At 40.6% G+C, this 17,567-nt stretch overlaps 1 protein-coding gene across 1 annotated transcript in view; it reads right to left on the bottom strand.

Moving 5' to 3' along the window:
* Window positions 1-14,641, bottom strand: part of dntt (deoxynucleotidyltransferase, terminal) — a 157,971-nt gene extending 143,330 nt beyond the window's left edge. The window contains exons 1-2 of the mRNA XM_024007193.3: window positions 14,374-14,641; window positions 9,479-9,653 (exon numbers count right to left, since the gene is read on the bottom strand). Of these exons, the coding sequence (XP_023862961.1) occupies window positions 9,479-9,653; window positions 14,374-14,567 (369 nt within the window). The 5' untranslated portion in view covers window positions 14,568-14,641. The remainder of the gene's footprint in view (window positions 1-9,478; window positions 9,654-14,373) is intronic.
* Window positions 14,642-17,567: the final 2,926 nt, after the last annotated feature.

Below are 17,567 nucleotides of genomic sequence, written 5' to 3'. Positions count from 1 at the left end.
AGATTGATGACAACCACCGCACAGGGACAACAGGTGTCTCTGTGTTCACAGGACTTACGCATCTCTTTCCAATCTTGCAACCATTCCCACAATCTCTCACTCACTGTCTCCTCTCTCCTTGTTCTCAGCATCACCTGTTCCACCTCCCACTCCACTTATGCAAAACAGCCACTGTAGGATGGAAAACCGTTTTAACATATATTCATAGAATTTTTTTTATATCAATCATTTCATATTTTTAGATCAATAACTACATCGGATGATACTCGTTCACTCTGCTCGTTCATGCTGCTCGTTCATGCTGCTCGTTCCGTGGGTAAGAAAATACTCCTACCATTGTCTCTCCCAAGCATCTTTGACCTGTGTTTTGGCTTACTGCCCCCGCCTACTGCTTGTAACCGCAACACTAACATGCGAGTTGGTAATCTCCCGCTCATTTAGGTAAGTGCAGCCAGGGTCCATACAGTGAGCAAGTTCTACGCTTTCTCACTGTTTATCGTGCATGTGTGATCTCACCGGTGCAGGTGTGATCTCACCGGTGCATGTGTGATCAAGTGTGTGTTGCTTGAGTGTGTTTGCCATTTCATTGGCGGAGCTTGTTTTTGGGAGGTGGGGTGTGGGTTGTGTTCGCAAACTATTTTTAGCTCACAACAAGCTTGTAGCATGGCTAACACAAAAAAACGCCGCAAAGTTCAATGCAAAAGAGGAATACGTATCAAGCACTACACAACATGAACTACTCGATCAACAAAAAGAGTTCTATAAAGATCTAATAGATCTGCAGGAAAATCACTTTAAGTCCTTCCTGCAGCTCTGTATGGATTCTACACACAAAAGGGTGGATGATCTTTAATGGAATTTAAACGCAGTTTGGAATTTACGTGGTCGGAGGTGGAGGAGATAAAGGTCACGAATGTCATCTGCCAGACCGCATTCAAAACCATGTCTGAGGATTTCGCAAATTTCCTTAACAACACTTGACAAGCACTCTTCCAAAGGAGACTACCTCGAAAACCGATCGATGCGCATTTTAATCGATGGAATTGAGGATGTAAAGACCCATTAGATATTGATGAAGAYAACAATAAATATAATGATTGTGTTGATACAGATTCAAATTTCCTGAAATGTACCAGAAATTATTCTATCACTTGTGTTTACTATAATTCTAAGCAATTTCACAACCTGTATAGCAGTTTATCTAATTCCAAGACAAGCTTATTTTCTAACTTTCATTTGAACGTTTGCAGTATTCTTAAAAATCGTGACCACCTTGTTCATTATCTGTCTTCTCTCAATCATTCATTTTCCTTTGTTGCCCTTTCAGAAACATGGTTAACTGAAGAGACAACCATGGTTTTATCACATCTCCTTATAATGCTGTTCACCACTGTAGAACCTCAAGAGTAGGAGGAGGAGTGTCCATTTTTGTTCAGAAACGTTTTCAATTCTTCGTAAAAGAGAACCTCGCACTTACATCTGATAACATTGATGATGAATCTCTTTTCATAGAAATTCTCTCTGGTAAATCGTTTAGTGGTAGTTTCATTGATATCCTTGCATCAACTTTGGATTTGATGAATAATGAAGATAAAATGGGATTTCTATTGGGTGATTACAACATAAACGTATTTAAAAAGTGATGAACCCCTCAATGACACCTGGCTTTTTGAATACTTTATACTCCAGCTATCTGTATCCCCTCATCTATAAACCCACAGGACTGATCAGTTCATCTGCACTTTTATTGATAATATTTGTGCATATTCATTGAATAATGTGGCTAGTACAGGTACCCTTTATACTGACATTTCTGAGAATTTCCCAATGTTCCACGTATCTTTGCCAGCTGGAAATGAACATATGGGAATGATTAAAGGAAGAATCTTTAACAAAAGTAATTGTGAGCACTTTAAAGATGTTGATATTTCATGGGGAAATGTTTATTACCAGACTTTTCTCACATCTTCCAATTCCGTATTTCACCACTGCTTTCCCTTAGTTAAACCACATAAGAAAGCAGCAGATGGGTTCTGTAAACCTTGGTTAACAACGGGTCTAAAAAAAAATCCTCAGTAAAAAAAGACTAGTTGTAATTAAAGGTTTGTCACAAATCCCTCTCCCCTGAATTCCATGAAAACTTACAGGGCTGAGCTTGCTTTATGCAGGTTTGCATCGTGTAGTCCTGCCTTATGCAACTGTAGGCCTAAATCAAAGTCAACACACAGTCTATGTCAGCTATTGTGCTTATTGATTAATTCCAGTCAATAATTCTGGATTGAAAAAGTCTAGATAGCCTAGTCAGCCCAAGTTTGAAAATAAACCTAATTTGATCCCCTCCACATTTTCTCACAAACAAATGGCCTATAACTAGGCCTACACAACGTTATCGCTTCGTTTACCTTGGCCAGAGGGACAGGGTGCATAGCAGGCTAGACTATGCAGCTGCTGTTGATAGTAGCCTACAGTTGATCAGAATGAAAAAAAGTATAATTTCCATGCAATACAGCATGTCAGATCACTAATGTTTAGGTGCCTGGAGTGATGTTTCATCACGCTTGCTAAATAAATACTAGAGGAAAAGTGGAGAGCGCACCTTCAGAGACCTGCACTTTCCTTGAATCTGATTGGTCAGACACACARAAAGCCTGCAGCAGGACTCCAATGTGAAGAACAGAGAAATTGTTCACAAATCATGAGGCAAATCGACAACAACAAAAACTTAGAGGAAAACCTGCCATAGTCTTCAGAAAACCTAACACTGAGATTTTTTAGAGGAACAATTACACAAATTCAAAAGGTGTTGAGAATTCCTCAATGGTCTAGTCGTTTCAGTCCTGATCTAAATCTGATTGACAATCAGTGACAAGTATTGAATATTGTTGTCCATCAATGATCGTAACCAAATTTACTTAGCTTGAGTAATTTTGACAAAAACAATGGATATGTTGCCCTAAGAGTTGTGCAAGGTTAGTAGAATCTTATTCAAAAATGTTCACAGTTGTAATGGCTGCCAAAGGTGATTCCACCAATTAACTCTGAGGTGTGAAGACATACTTTTATTTTTTTATTTTATTAAATATAATTTGACTTTCACTTTGAAAAAGATGAGTAAGTTGTGTAGTTCTATAGAAAATMTACTAAAATGTACTAAATGAGAAAACTGTGCAAGGTGTGTGTAGACTTTCACTAGGGTATGTAAGAGCATGCAAATGTAATCCCGCCCCATGAAGGTCATTATCATATAATTTTTTATATAAAAATATATATTTTTTAATATTGATAAATACTTTGATATAAAAATTAAAGTTATTTATATCAGTAAATACAATTAGGGAGTGTACAAAACATTGCTCTGCTCTTTCCGTGACATAGACTGACCAGGTGAATCCAGGTGAAAGCTATGATCCCTTATTGATGTCACTTGTTAAATCCACTTCAATCGGTGTAGATGAACAGGAGGAGACAGGTTAAAGGATTTTTAAACCTTGAGACAATTGAGACATGGATTGTGTATGTGCGCCATTCAGAGGGTGAATGGCACACATTCACAGATTCTCGTGTGTATCAAGAAAGGTCCACCATCAAAGGACATCCAGCCAACTTGACACAACTTTGGGAAGCATTGGAGTCCACATGGGCCAGTATCCCGCTTTCGACGTAGAGTCCATGCCCCAAGGAATTGAGGCTGTTCTAAGGGCAAAAGGGGTGCAACTCAATATTAGGAAGATGTTCCTCATGTTTTCTACACTCAGTGTATGTTTCCCTACTGGTATATACTAATGGAAATATTACATTTCAATAGATTTTTAATAGGTAAAATTCCCCTCAGACACAGTGTGCAGAGTACAGGGTGAAATATGTATGGTTGTAAAATGCATAATGTTTTTATTTTATTAGGAAGACCCTGTGGCAAAAGTGCTAGCAAAGCCAGCTCTGAGAATATTGTCTCTCTACACAAGGCTCTTAAATAGATTTATAACTCTCTATTGGAAGCGTGGCACACGTAAATGCCATGGTGTATTGCCTTGTTCAATTTAGAATAGGGATACATCACGGGATAAGCAGTAAAAGAGGCTTGTGGTTACCTTAGGAGACAGGTCGATAAACGTTAACATTGCATCATTAGCTCAGCTGCTTAATGACATAGCCACCAGAAATCTATTGATGGGCCAGATTTGAGCATTTCATATGGAATAGCACGAATGGCTGTGCAGGAATGGGAAATAGACATTTTCATATCCGTTGTTGCATAACTTTGGCACACACTCGTCATATCTTTGCATAATGTTGTCAGAAAGGCAGGCTTGCGAACCCTTTTGTGATGAGGTTGATGGGAAGTGGAACTGGGTTCAAACACTATTTGAAATATTTCAAATACTTTATTTGCTTTAGCTTGTCTGGAGTGTCAGACTGGGTGTCTGGACTGGGTTTGCACATTTGGGTCTTTCTATTGGTTTCATTACACCAGGCAAGCTCAATCCAGCCCAGCTAAAGTATTTGCAATGATTTCGAATCACATTTGTACCCAGTTATGGTAGGAAGAAGAGAAGAACCAGGCAGTATATTTCTGTATTCTGTTGCAGATGCCTCCACAGTGCCTTCCAGGAGAAACAAATCGGTGTTTTGGTTAGGAGTGAGCTCCGAGCCCTGATGTTACGCTGATGGGTCTATTTGACATGCGAGAGCAATATGGGGGATCCTTCTGCCGCTGTCAAGCAAACTGAAATGTCTTAATGTGAGTGGAGGCTAGAGAAAGTTAAGTGTTAAATTCCTCTCTTTGACACACACACACACCAATGCGCAAACACAAACACGTACATGCACACACAAACACACACACACACACACACACACACACACAACCTACACAATAAAGCCCCCCCTTAAAATCTGTTAGCATTAAATATATTAACTTTAGATAAGGATTTTATTACTCCTTTATTGAGCGTCACCAGTGACATACCGACTAATCCATTACTACATGGTAATTAGTATTATTGCAAATGTCGTTGAGAAAATTGAGTAAAATGCAACCTTGAACACACTATCTGTCTCTCCTTCGCAAACATCATTCTTTCATGGACTAATTCACACTACCAAGTTTACTTCAATATGATGGTTATTATATCAATCTTTGCACATAAAAGCGTTTCCACCTCCATTTCTAGCATAAATCATTTTGCTGACACAAAAAAGATCCCACCTTGTCTAGCATATTTTGTTTTGTCGACATTTGGAAAGTGTGCCGACAAACTTGCTGTTTCTATCAGGCCTGTCATGAAATATTTTATCTGATATGTACTTTACCCGCATAAAAAGAATGTATGGAAACCTGATTACAGAATAGGTTTTAACAGTGTAGATACTGTAGTAGGGTGGCACTTACTGTGAGCTCAGGCTACCTTGCCTCCCTGTAGCAGAGGATGCCTGAGAAAGTGGGCTTGGTGGGGTTGAGGTGATATTCTGTGTGGAGGAGACCTCCACACCAGGAAGATACTGTCCCTGTCCCTTTAATGGGAAATACTGGACAATTTGCTGAATGTGGACGTCCATTTTTGATAAACCTATAATCTCAGATAGCAGAAACAAGTCGCACGCCTAGTCTTGGGGTTGTTGCCCCAAAACTGAGTTCCAACCAAACGTAATGTATTATTTTCATTTAGAATTGCCATGGCAATGGAATAGAATGGGTAAAACTGGTTTTAAATTAACACTGGCTCTTAGCAACAAAACATAAAACATGTCTGCGCTATACTCCGAGACGATATTCACTAATAAGAAGGAAATCCCCTTGACCGCGCCCACAAATTGGGAAAACATTGTCCCCACATTGTAAAAGAGCTAACTTCGTCGAACATTTTTTGGTATACAGAAATAACAAAACGTGCCAAAAAGCTGCTGTGTTGTTCAATGTACACGTATCCAGGTCAAGAATCTTGACCTGTGGTTTGTAATGCTCCCACATAGAGAAATACAGCCTGCGAGAAGAGCCTGGTGGCTTCAAGCTATTTATTGTGGGAGAGCAGGAAATGTGGGGACCCAGTGTCCAAGTAGACTACACGTAGCTATGTGTGGAAAACATTTAATCACAGGTAAGACATTTAACTTGTTTAGTATAGTCCGTTTGTAACTCCACTCACTACTTGTAGCTGTATAGTCCGATTGTTTGTGTTTTTGGTCTTGGTAGCTAGCTAGCACTCACTAGCACTGTCATTAAAAGGGGCATGAGGTAAGCCATACAATATTATGTTTTTCTAAGTAGTCAGAATGCTCGGGAGCAAGCAATGTTGAAAAGTAATCTTTAGACATGTTGTGCTTTACTTAAATGTTGTTTTTAATTGACTAAAACAAGCAGACAAGAAAATTGCATTTGAAAAAGGTCAAGATTTTGCTGTGAGGCAATGGGGTAACATAGGTAAACTCAGGTTGTTTTCCCCACAGGCAGGTGGGACTGCGACGTTCTATTTAATACCGGCTGGGACTATCTGACGTACACTACCGGTCAAAAGTTTTAGAACACCTACTCATTCAAGGTTTTTCTTCATTTAAAAATAAATAAATTGTAGAGTAATAGTGAACCCATCAAAACTATGAAATAACACATATGGAATCATGTAGTAACCAAAAGTATTAAACAAATCAAAATATATTTCATATTTGAGATTCTTCAAATAGCCACCCTTTGCCTTGATGACAGCTTTTCACACTCTTGGCATTCTCTCAACCAGCTTCATGAGGTAGTCACCTGGAATGTATTTAAATTAACAGGTGTGCCTTCTTAAAAGATAATTTGTGGAATTTCTCTCCTTCTTCTTGCGTTTGAGCCAATCAGTTGTGTTGTGACAAGGTAGGGGGGTATACAGAAGACACCAAATAGGGCTAAAAGACCAAGTCCATATTATGGCAAGAACAGCTAAAATAATCAAAGAGAAACGACAGTCCATCATTACTTTATTAAGACATGGAGGTCAGTCAATATGGAACATTTCAAGAACTTTGAAAGTTTCTTCAAGTGCAATCACAACAACAATCAAGCGGTATGATGAAGCTGTCTCACATGGACCACCACAGGAATGGAAGACCCAGAGTTACCTCTGCTGCAGAGGATAAGTTTATTAGACTTAGAAGCCTCAGAAATTGCAGCCCAAATAAATGATTCATAGAGTTCAAGTAACAGACACATCTCTACATCAACTGTTCAGAGGAGACTGTGTGAATCAGGCCTTCATGGTCGCAAAGAAACCACCACTAAAGGACACCAATAAGAAGAAGAGACTTGCTTGGTCCAAGAAACACGAGCAATGGACATTCGACCGGTTGAAATGTGGCCTTTAGCCCGGAGTCCAAATTTGAGATTTTTGGTTCCAACCGCCGTGTCATTGTGAGATGCGGTAGGGGTGAGCATATGATCTCTGCATATGTGTTTTCCACCGTAAAGCATGGAGGAGGAGGTGTTATAGCAAAGCTGCTGGTGACACTGTCTGTGATTTATTTAGAATTCAAGGCACACTTAACAAGCATGGCTACCACAGCATTCTGCAGCGATATGTCATCCCGTTTGGATTGCGCATAGTGGGACTATCATTTGTTTTTCAACAGGACATTGGCCCAACACACCTCCAGGCTGTGTAAGGGCTATTTTACCAAGAAGGAGAGTGATGGAGTGCTGCATCAGATGACCTGGCCTCCACAATCCCCCGACCTCAACCAAATTGAGATGGTTTGGGATTAGTTGGACCGCAGAGTGAAGGAAAAGAAGCTAGTGCTCAGCATATGTCGGAACTCCTTCAAGACCGTTGGAAAAGCATTCCAGGTGAAGCTGGTTGAGAGAATGCCAAGAGTGTGTAAAGCAGTCATCAAGGCAAAGGGTGGCTATTTCAAGAATCTCAAATATAAAATATATTTTGATTTGTTTAACACTTTTTTGCTTACTACATGATTCCATATGTGTTATTTCATAGTATTGATGTCTTCACTATTATTCTACAATGTAGAAAATAGTAAAGAAAATAAAGAAAAACCCTTGAATGAGTAGGTGTTCTAAAACTTTTGACCGGTAGTGTAAGACCATGGGCCAAGAGGCCGTGATATAGACTTGAACCCATCAACATAGCTAAAATGGATGTCAACACTCCAATGCACCAATCACACAGACATGTTGTAATATTCTGCAGGTGCACTCCAGGATATTAAGAATAACAAATTCGCAACATATTGTATAAATTATATGAAATTATATATACATGTATATATTTTGCAGGACATAACATATCTTGCTAAATGGATGACTAGTACACAAAAAACGGGGACCACTTTTTGCTCATGAGCACCACTTTCAAAACTACTGGCTGAAAATATACAAAAGTTTGTCAGTGCATCTTTAATCAAATACTACAGTATTACAAACAACCCCACCAAGATGCCCATCTGCTAGCAAATGGTTTCAGTGGGGAGAGAGGCCTATATTGTGTGTGACACCTCAGACAAATTAATTCAACTCACCCTCTGTCTGTGTTTTTCAGAACTACAAAATACTGTATCAGTATAACAGTATCTATATTGTATTTCCTTTGTTTTCTAAAATATTCTCTCTTGCACACACACACATACACACTCGCTACACACATACACTTCTCCAGGCCATCAGACTGTGTCACGCCCTGGCCATGGAGAGGCTTTTATTCTCTATTTTGGTTAGGCCAGGGTGTGACTAGGGTGGGCATTCTGGTTTCTTTCTTCCTATGTTTTCTATTTCTTTGTTTTTGGCCGAGTGTGGTTCCCAATCAGAGGCAGCTGTCTATCGTTGTCTCTGATCGGGAATCATACTTAGGCAGCCTTTTTCCCACCTGTGTTTTCTGGGTAGTTATTTTCTGTTTAGTCTCTGTTACCTGACAGAACTGTTCGCTTTTGTTTTGTTACTTTGTTCGAGTGTTTTTTGATAATAAATAAAATCATGAACACTTTTCACGCTGCGCTTTGGTCCACTCCTTCCGACGACAGACGTTACAGACTGTTAAATAGTCACCACTAACCGGCCTCCACCCAGTACCCTGCCCTGAACTTTAGTCACTGTTACTAGCCGGCTACCACCCGGTACTCAACCCTGCACCTTAGAGACTGCTGCCCAATGTACATAGTCATTGAACACTGATCACTTTAATAATGTTTACTCTTTTACCCATTTCATATGTATATACTGTATTCTAGTCAAGGCTCACCCTACACAACTACTGATGTACACATTTTTCTATTCATATGCTGTCCATAATGTCTATACACACCATCATATACATATATATTTATTTTCCGGACTCTGACATTGCTCGTCCTGATATTTCTTAATTCCTTTATTTGTATTTTGGGGATTTGTGTGTAACACAACACACACACACACACACACACACACACACACACACACACACACACACACACACAGCGGTAAATACCCACATACACTGACCACAGGTTCCCTCACCTGAATACGGTGCCTGGTCTCCACTCTGACAGGTCTCGCCTCCCTCATGCTGTCCGTGAACCAGGAGATGTCCAGCACAGCCAGTCTGGAGACATCCCTCAGACCATGTCCCATCAGCCACGCCCACAAAACCTCAGCCTGATTGTCCTCCGCCACCACGTGAGTGACATCATCACTGCACAAGGAACAGGAAGAAGGGGGTCACAGGTCAAAACTTTACATAAAGCCGGCAGGTATAATGCCTTATGATGTGGTTACAAGTGGGGACTACACATCGCTAGCGGAGGAGTCGTCCAGTGGCTACAGAGAGCTGAGGACTAAGGAAAACGTCAGGACCGGCAAGCCAGGCGAGATATGCATTCACAATTGAGATCCATAAAGATATGCATTCACCTACAGCAGGAATGGGAAACTTAATGTTGCGAGTTAGAATAGTAGAAAACTTGAGGTGCAATTTCGGCCTCTCATGGTGAGTTCAGATTTTTTTATGGCACCCACTCCATTCAAAGTTGCCCATCCCTGACCTAGAGTATCCCACAGCTCCATAGGGATCCTCACAACAGACGTGTCTGGTTTTCTCCCAGCCGGAAACTCTCTCTGTTCCACCAGTGTGTAACTACCATACCAATGAGCCAATCAGAGCACCTGTCCGTGCATGATTATCCTCCCCATGCTCCTTCTTCTCCTCCTGTCTCCTAGCTGAGGTAAAACAGCGGAACGGCTCCTTACGGCTAGCTGAGGTAAAACAGCGGAACGGCTCCTTACGGCTAGCTGAGGTAAAACAGCGGAACGGCTCCTTACGGCCCTCCCAGGACATCCCAACAGCCTAACAGAGCGTCACTTCAGGAGAGAGGCAAAGGCCTAATTGGCCAAATCAGCAGTGAAACTTATGCTCTGTCTGACTGCTCTGTGTACTGGTTGGTTGGTTGGCCTGCCGCTGAGACCAGGTTTAGAGAGGCTCCACAACAATAACAGCTACAGAGTGAGGCTCATCAAAGATAACACAAACAGTATGAGTGGATAGAGCATATAATCACATTCAATGTCTTTGCGCAGGTGTGAATATGACTATATTATCACCAAACTGAAAAAAAAATATTCTACACACTGCCAACATCAACTTGAGGTTATTGTGGTGTACTGAATATGTTTATTTACAGGCAAAGAAGTGGTAAAACCCATCCTCTTAGAAAAAGGAAAAATAAAGTGTCCTTCAGATTAATCGCCATCTGTTGATTCTAACAAAAAAACAGGAAGTCTTTCAAAATGTCACAATCGAGTGTGGACTGACGTAGATATTCAACCCTGTGCTTAAATTGATATGTAGGTCCTGAATTTAGCCGTGGTGGATAAATAAAATAGAGTGCTCTCTCAAGGATAAATAACTGAGTGCTCTKTCTCATTCCCTCACTGCTCTTTTATTCACTGCCCTCTATACAGAAACACAGCCCCTATAATCTAGGCCAAAATCCTGATATTTCTCTGACTTGCGACCAGCAGTGAATGTAAAATGGCACGGCAGATAGATATGCAAATGAGCAAGCATGCCCTGCTGCACCAGATTGGAGTTCCCAGGAACAGTGGGACCCTGAGCTCCAGCGCAGTGAGCAAGGACAGGCTAAAGTCAATGGGGTTCAGATAGGGAGAGCTGTGCTAACTGGAGTGTACACTGCATCCTACTGCATCCCACTAGGAGATCCAAGATCAAGATTACGGAAGGTGTGTGTCGATAACAGAATTATCGACATGCCATTCATTTCACAGCGGCTAAAGCCAAAATCGCAAACTAGCTCGTCACTCAAAACTCCCACGATATACTCACAATTCAGAAAACTTGATAATGCTTAAGGTGTTTTGTATTTGCGTTTCAGAGTTGAAATTAGAATGGTGGATTTATATGAGTGGTTAAACTGATCAGAACACACTTGATCAATTATAAATGAGGGTTTGTGCCTCTCATCCACCTCACAAACAGCATTCACCCGCACCAGACAATGTATGTGTGCCTGCTTGCTTGTGTGCGTGTGTGTGTGTGTGTGTGTGTGTGTATAACGTTCAAGAGAATATCTTGTTTGTGTAAGGCTGTGTTAGGGAGGTGTTATCAAAACTGCAGCTGATATCAAACTGTCTGCTAGGCAGAATGTCAGTTCGAGGCGCACACGGCCTATTTCCTGTGGTTGGTTTCAAACAATTGTATCAAGCCAAGTGTAACCGTAGGAGCGTTCAAGCTGTGTTTCTGGGAATGCTGCCATCATCCCCAGCCTGGTGCGATGCGGAGCTGGCAGCAGCTCTGTTCTACAGCCTCCCAGTTCGCCTACTCCCACTGGTGCCCCTCAGGCAGACCTATACAGCTCTATCTGCCTGGCTGAGCTTGATCAGCTCAGTATCGCTAGCTACCGCTGCCACCCAGCTATGGCACAGTGGATCATTAAATGAACCTGTGGCTGGCTGCTGGCTCCATGTCAATTCAGCAAGCCATGACACCCACCATCTCAGATTTTTCTGAAATCGTTTCTGTYGTCAGGAAGAGATAAGTTGAGCATTCCCGGAAGCATTATTTTGTTGAAATATAATTTGATCTCTGAGAAATTAAGCTAATTGATTTTTGTTGGAAAAATAGACATTGAATAGTTCAATGTCGTCGTCCCCCCCCCCCCAATCTACACACAACACCTTATAATGACACAGCAAAAACAGGTTTTAAAGACATTTTTGCAAATGTATTAAAAATGTTAAACGGAAGTAGTATTCAGACCCTTTACTCAGTACTTTGTTGAAGAACCTTTGGCAGTGATTACAGCCTTGAGTCTTCATGGGTAAGACGCTACAAGCTTGGTACACCTGAGTTTCTCCCAGTCTTCTCTGCAGATCCTCTCAAACTCTGTCAGGTTTGATGGGGAGCGTTGCTACACAGCTATTTTCAGGTCTCGCCTGGTTCAAATCCGGGCTCTGGCTGGGCCACTCAAGGACATTCAGAGACTTGTCCCGAAGCCATTCCTGTGTTGTCTTGGCTGTGTGCTTAGGGTCGTTGTCCTGTTGGAAGGAGAACCTTCGCCCCAGTCTGAGGTCCTGACCACTCTGGAGTAGGTTTTCATCAAGGATCTCTCTGTACAGTACTTTACTCCGTTCATTTTTCCCTCGATTATGACTAGTCTCCCAGTCCCTGCCGCTGAAAAAGATCCCCAAGCATGATGCTGCCACCACTATGCTTCACCGTAGAGATGGTGTCAGGTTTCCTCCAGACGTGACACTTGGCATTCAGGCCAAAGAGTTCAATCTTGGTCTCTTGTCTCTCATGGTCTGAGAGTCCTTTAGGCAAACTCCAATTGGGCAATCATGTGCCTTTTACTGAGGAGTGGCTTCCGTCTGGCCACTCTACTATTAAGGCCTGATTGGTTGAGTGCTACAGAGATAGTTGTCCTTCTGGAAGGTTCTCCCATCTCCACAAAGGAACTCTAGAGCTCTGTCAGAGTGACCACCGGATTCTTGGTCACTTCCCTGACCAAGGCCCTTCTCCCCCGATTGCTCAGTTTGGCCGGGCGGACAGTTCTAGGAAGAGTCTTGGCAGTTCCAAACTTCTTCCYTTTAAGAATGATGGAGGCCACTGTGTTTTTGGGGACCTTCAATGCTGCAGAAATGTTTTGGTACCCTTACCCAGATCTGTTCCTCGACCCAATCCTGTCTCAGAGCTCTACGGAAAATTCCTTCGACCTCACGGCTTGGTTTTGCACGGTCAACTTAAATGTCAACTGACTTAAATGTCAACTGTGGGACCTTATACAGACAGGTGTGTGTCTTTCCAAATCATGTCCAATCAATTTAATTTACAACCAAGTTGTAGAAACATGAGCTCAATTTCGAGTCTTAAAGCAAAGGGTCTGAATACCTATGTAAATAAGGTATTTATGTTTTTTTATGTTGAATAAAAAAACATTTTTTTTTACTGTTTTTGCTTTGTCGTTATGGGTTGTTGTGTGTAGATTGATGAGGATTTTTTTTTTTTTTCATACATTTTAGAATAAAGCTGTAACGTAACAAAATGTGGAAAAAGCCAAAGGGTCTGAATACTTTCCGAATGCACTGTAATATTTAATAATTATAGTACCTAACATACGATTTGGACCAATTTTTTTCTAACACAAATGACGTTTCCATCCAACATTTGAATGTGAGTACAACATTTTCACCACAGGCCTGACGGAAACAGCAAGTTGGTCGGTAAACTTTCCTAATGTCGACATAACAAAATATGGTAGACAAGGTGGGATCATTTTCTGCCTGTAAAACGAATTATGCAGTTCAGGCTGTAACAAAATAATGTGGAATACGTGATTGGTGTGGGTTGTGGTGGGTCTGTTAGTGGCTTTTGACCATTTTTTGGGATTCCTCATGTTTAACTCATTGTTTGGTCCAAATCGGATGTTAGGTAATATATTTATTCAATATTATATGAGTCCTAGAAATTAAAATAGCCAATTGGGTGCAATCAATTGAGTTAATTTCTTAAAGATTTAATTATATTTCAACAAAATAATGTTGCAGGAACGCTAATCTTATCTGTTTKTAACAACAGAAACAATTTCAGAACAATCTGAGATAGTGGGTGTCAAAATGGTGTCTTTATTGTGCTTTTTGAGGTGGAACAACCCTGCTCTGTTATACAGGCTATTGTGTGGTGGCTGGTGGGCGATTCCTTCTTAATACACAATGTCATTACTTGGAACCAAGAAACTTCAAACAATCAGACATAGAGCAACAACATTATGACCAGGAGGTTATGGAAAAACATCACATAGGGCCAACCATAACACGATCGATACCTTCATTTGACCGTTAAACAAGGAAACCAAAAAAATCTATTTGACTTGAGAATTACAGTGTGCTGGTTGGCCTACCTGAGGACATCTTCCACCCTAAAGCCTTTTGACCTGGCCAGGCTGGTCAGAAAGTTCCTTCTACTGCTGCCCATCTTCCTCTCCACCAGATACAGCGTCACCTCCTTGAACTTGACCTCTACCTGACCCTGAGCACCAGCCTCAACTGGCCTCTTCCTCTTTTTCACACGCGCTAGCATGCCAGCATGGTTCATCTCTTTGGGATGAGCTTCAGAAAGTGGAGCACTTAAACTTGAAACTCGTTTTGCTTTCTCAAAGGTCTGTCTTGTGTGCCTCGCACCTCTTGCCTCTAGGAAAATGCTTGTTTTGGTGATGCCACAGTTATTGGTCTCTTATTTGTCAACACAAGGATAAACTGGCAGTTGGAATGAGGTCTGTGAGGGGCTGACAGACAGGAAGCCTCTGGCAAAGCAACAGGTGTTTATGATTTGGATTTTATTAGGCAGAGATCAACTGCCGCAATCAAAAAATGACAAAGGGGAAAAAAACCATAAATAACTTATCGTAGGCCTTTTAGAGGGACTTCGTGAATCCACATAGAATGGATTGAAAATGTATCTGCATAGAATCTAATGAGGAAAAGCAAAGCCATGTTAACAATACCAATGAAACTGGGCCCAAATTTTTATTTTATTTAGATTATTATTAATCGGAATGATTCTGGACTGTAGGTTAGAGCAAAACCTTTTTCCAGGGGTCAATGATTAGGACTATTTTGTCCAAATTGGGGGGTGTGCATATGGTGGTAAGTTTTGAAACATTATTAGGTCATTAAAGCATAAGTATTATTTTGAGATGTTTCTCAACTCCTCAGATAAGACACTAGAATGGACTGAAATGATTTTGTAGCTTGAGTCTTTGAATGGATGTACAAGTCCCTGTCCAAGGATATAAAAAAAGTCAAAAAGTTCATCCCAAGGCAATTCCAAGTAAATATCCATAATCCAAGAGAAMTTCTTTTTGTCTAATGGCAATGGATGGCTCTGAACTATTCAATGTCTATTTTTTCCAACAAAAGAGTGTGAGAAACGGAGGAAAGAGGCCTGGGGTGTATTCATTCTGCCGATTCTGTTACAAAACGTTTCTTAAATGGAAGCAAATGGAACGAAACGAGGAGGGACCTACCTGAATTTGTCCAATAGAAACATTTGGCGGAATAAATACATTCCAGAAATCACTCTTTGTAGCAAACAATGGCCGTGTTCGCTTGCTCAGTCGGTGAATTGCACATTCGCAGTTGCCCCTCCCACGCATGCCTGCCTCACCTGGGAAAACTTTAGACGACAGGAGGTTGGTGGCACGGTTAACCTTTTCTCAAAACAGGGGGTGCTGTTTCCACTTTGGAAAATATCGTCTCCAAATTAAACTGCCTCATACTCAATTCTTGCTCGTACAATATGCATATTATTATTACTATTGGATAGAAAACAATCTCTAGTTTCTAAAACCGTTTGAATTATGTCTGTGGGTGAACCAGAACTCTTTCTACAGCGAAAATCATGACAGGACATGCGAAGGTCTGAAAACTAGGCTCTGATCTCGGATCAGTTTAAAACTCTGTGTGTGCCCTATGGATCGAAATGAACTGCACCCGCCTTCCCCTGGATGTCATAAAACAATGAGAAGTGGATGGTGTTTCTACATATTTGTCAGAGCTTATAAAAGGGCAAGGAACGAGGTGCGCTCCCTTTTCGACTTCCGCATTACGCAACGCAAGACCCAGGATAGCATTTTGAAACGCTCAATTATCGGCCTTAGATATGTCCGTCTGTAATTTAATTCGGTATAGGTGTTAGAAACATCATAACGAATTATTTTGAAACCGATTTATATCAGTTTATGCGAGTATATTGCTATTTTCGGAATTTTCGTAGTATTGCGTTTGAGGATTTGGACATGTGTGTGCCAGGTAGCTACTGTTAGCTGCTAGTTCCGAAGTTGAAGTGGACGTTTTACAACAAAGCAACGCTTCTTGGACAAAAGGACACCTTGCCCAAAATTCTGATGGAAGCTCGTCCAAAAGTAAGAACTATTTATGATTTTATTCCGTATTTATGTGGAAAATGTAAACGCATTTTTCGGCCAATATTGCGGCACTAGTCTGGCTGTAACGCACATGTATGCCTAGTAAGGTTAATTTTAAAAATCTAAATCAGCGGTTGCATTAATAACCAATGCATCTTTCATTAGCTGTCCAACTGTATTTTTTTTGTCAATCTAATCGATAAATAATCGTAAACTTAGGTGCCCTTCCAAGACGGCCAGAATGCATGCCATGTTTTGACTGATTACATAGCATAACCACGATTTGTGATGCTAAATATGCACATTTTCGAACAAACTCTATATGCATTGTGTAATATGATGTTACAGGACTGTCATCTGAAGAATTCTGAGAAGGTTAGTGAAAAAATTTATATATTTTGTGGTGTGATAACGTTATCGCGCTTTTTGCCTCGAATCAATGCTGGGGTGATGTTAGCTCATGTGGTATGCTAATATAACGATATATTTCTTGGTTAGTGGCTATATATATCTTTATTTAGTCGAATTAGTGATAGCTACTGATGGAGTAAAAAAATGGTGGACAAAAAAAAGTTGTGTCTTTTGCTATGGTGGTTAGCTAATAGAAATACATATTTTGTCTTCCCTGTAAAACATTTTAAAAATCAGAAATTATGGCTGGATTCACAAGATGTTGGGCTTTCATTTGCTGTATGCTGTGTATTTTTAGAAATGTTTTAGGATGAGTATTTTGGTAATTGACGTCGTCTCTGTAATTATTCCGGCTGCTTCCAACGCTATTTCAGATTGCAGCTGCAATGTAGAACTGTGATTTATACCTGAAATATGCACATTTTTCTAAAAAAAACATATGCTATACCATAAATATGTTATCAGACTGTCATCTTATGAAGTTGTTTCTTGGTTAGTGGCTATATATATCTTTATTTAGTCGAAATTGTGATAGCTGCCCATGCAGGAAAAAAATGGTGGAGAAAAAAAAGTTGTGTCTTTTGCTATCGTGGTTAGCTAATAGATTTACATATTGTTGTCTTCCCTGTAAAACATTTTAAAAATCAGAAATGATGGCTGGATTCACAAGATCTGTATCTTTCATCTGGTGTCTTGGACTTGTGATTTAATGATATTTAGATGCTAGTATTACTTGTGACGCTATGCTAGGCTATGCT

Source organism: Salvelinus sp. IW2-2015, linkage group LG18, assembly GCF_002910315.2.
Source record: "Salvelinus sp. IW2-2015 linkage group LG18, ASM291031v2, whole genome shotgun sequence".
NCBI lineage: Eukaryota > Metazoa > Chordata > Actinopteri > Salmoniformes > Salmonidae > Salvelinus > Salvelinus sp. IW2-2015.
The sequence above is the reverse complement of the archived record's forward strand: the minus strand, read 5'-3'. Positions and strand labels throughout refer to the sequence as shown.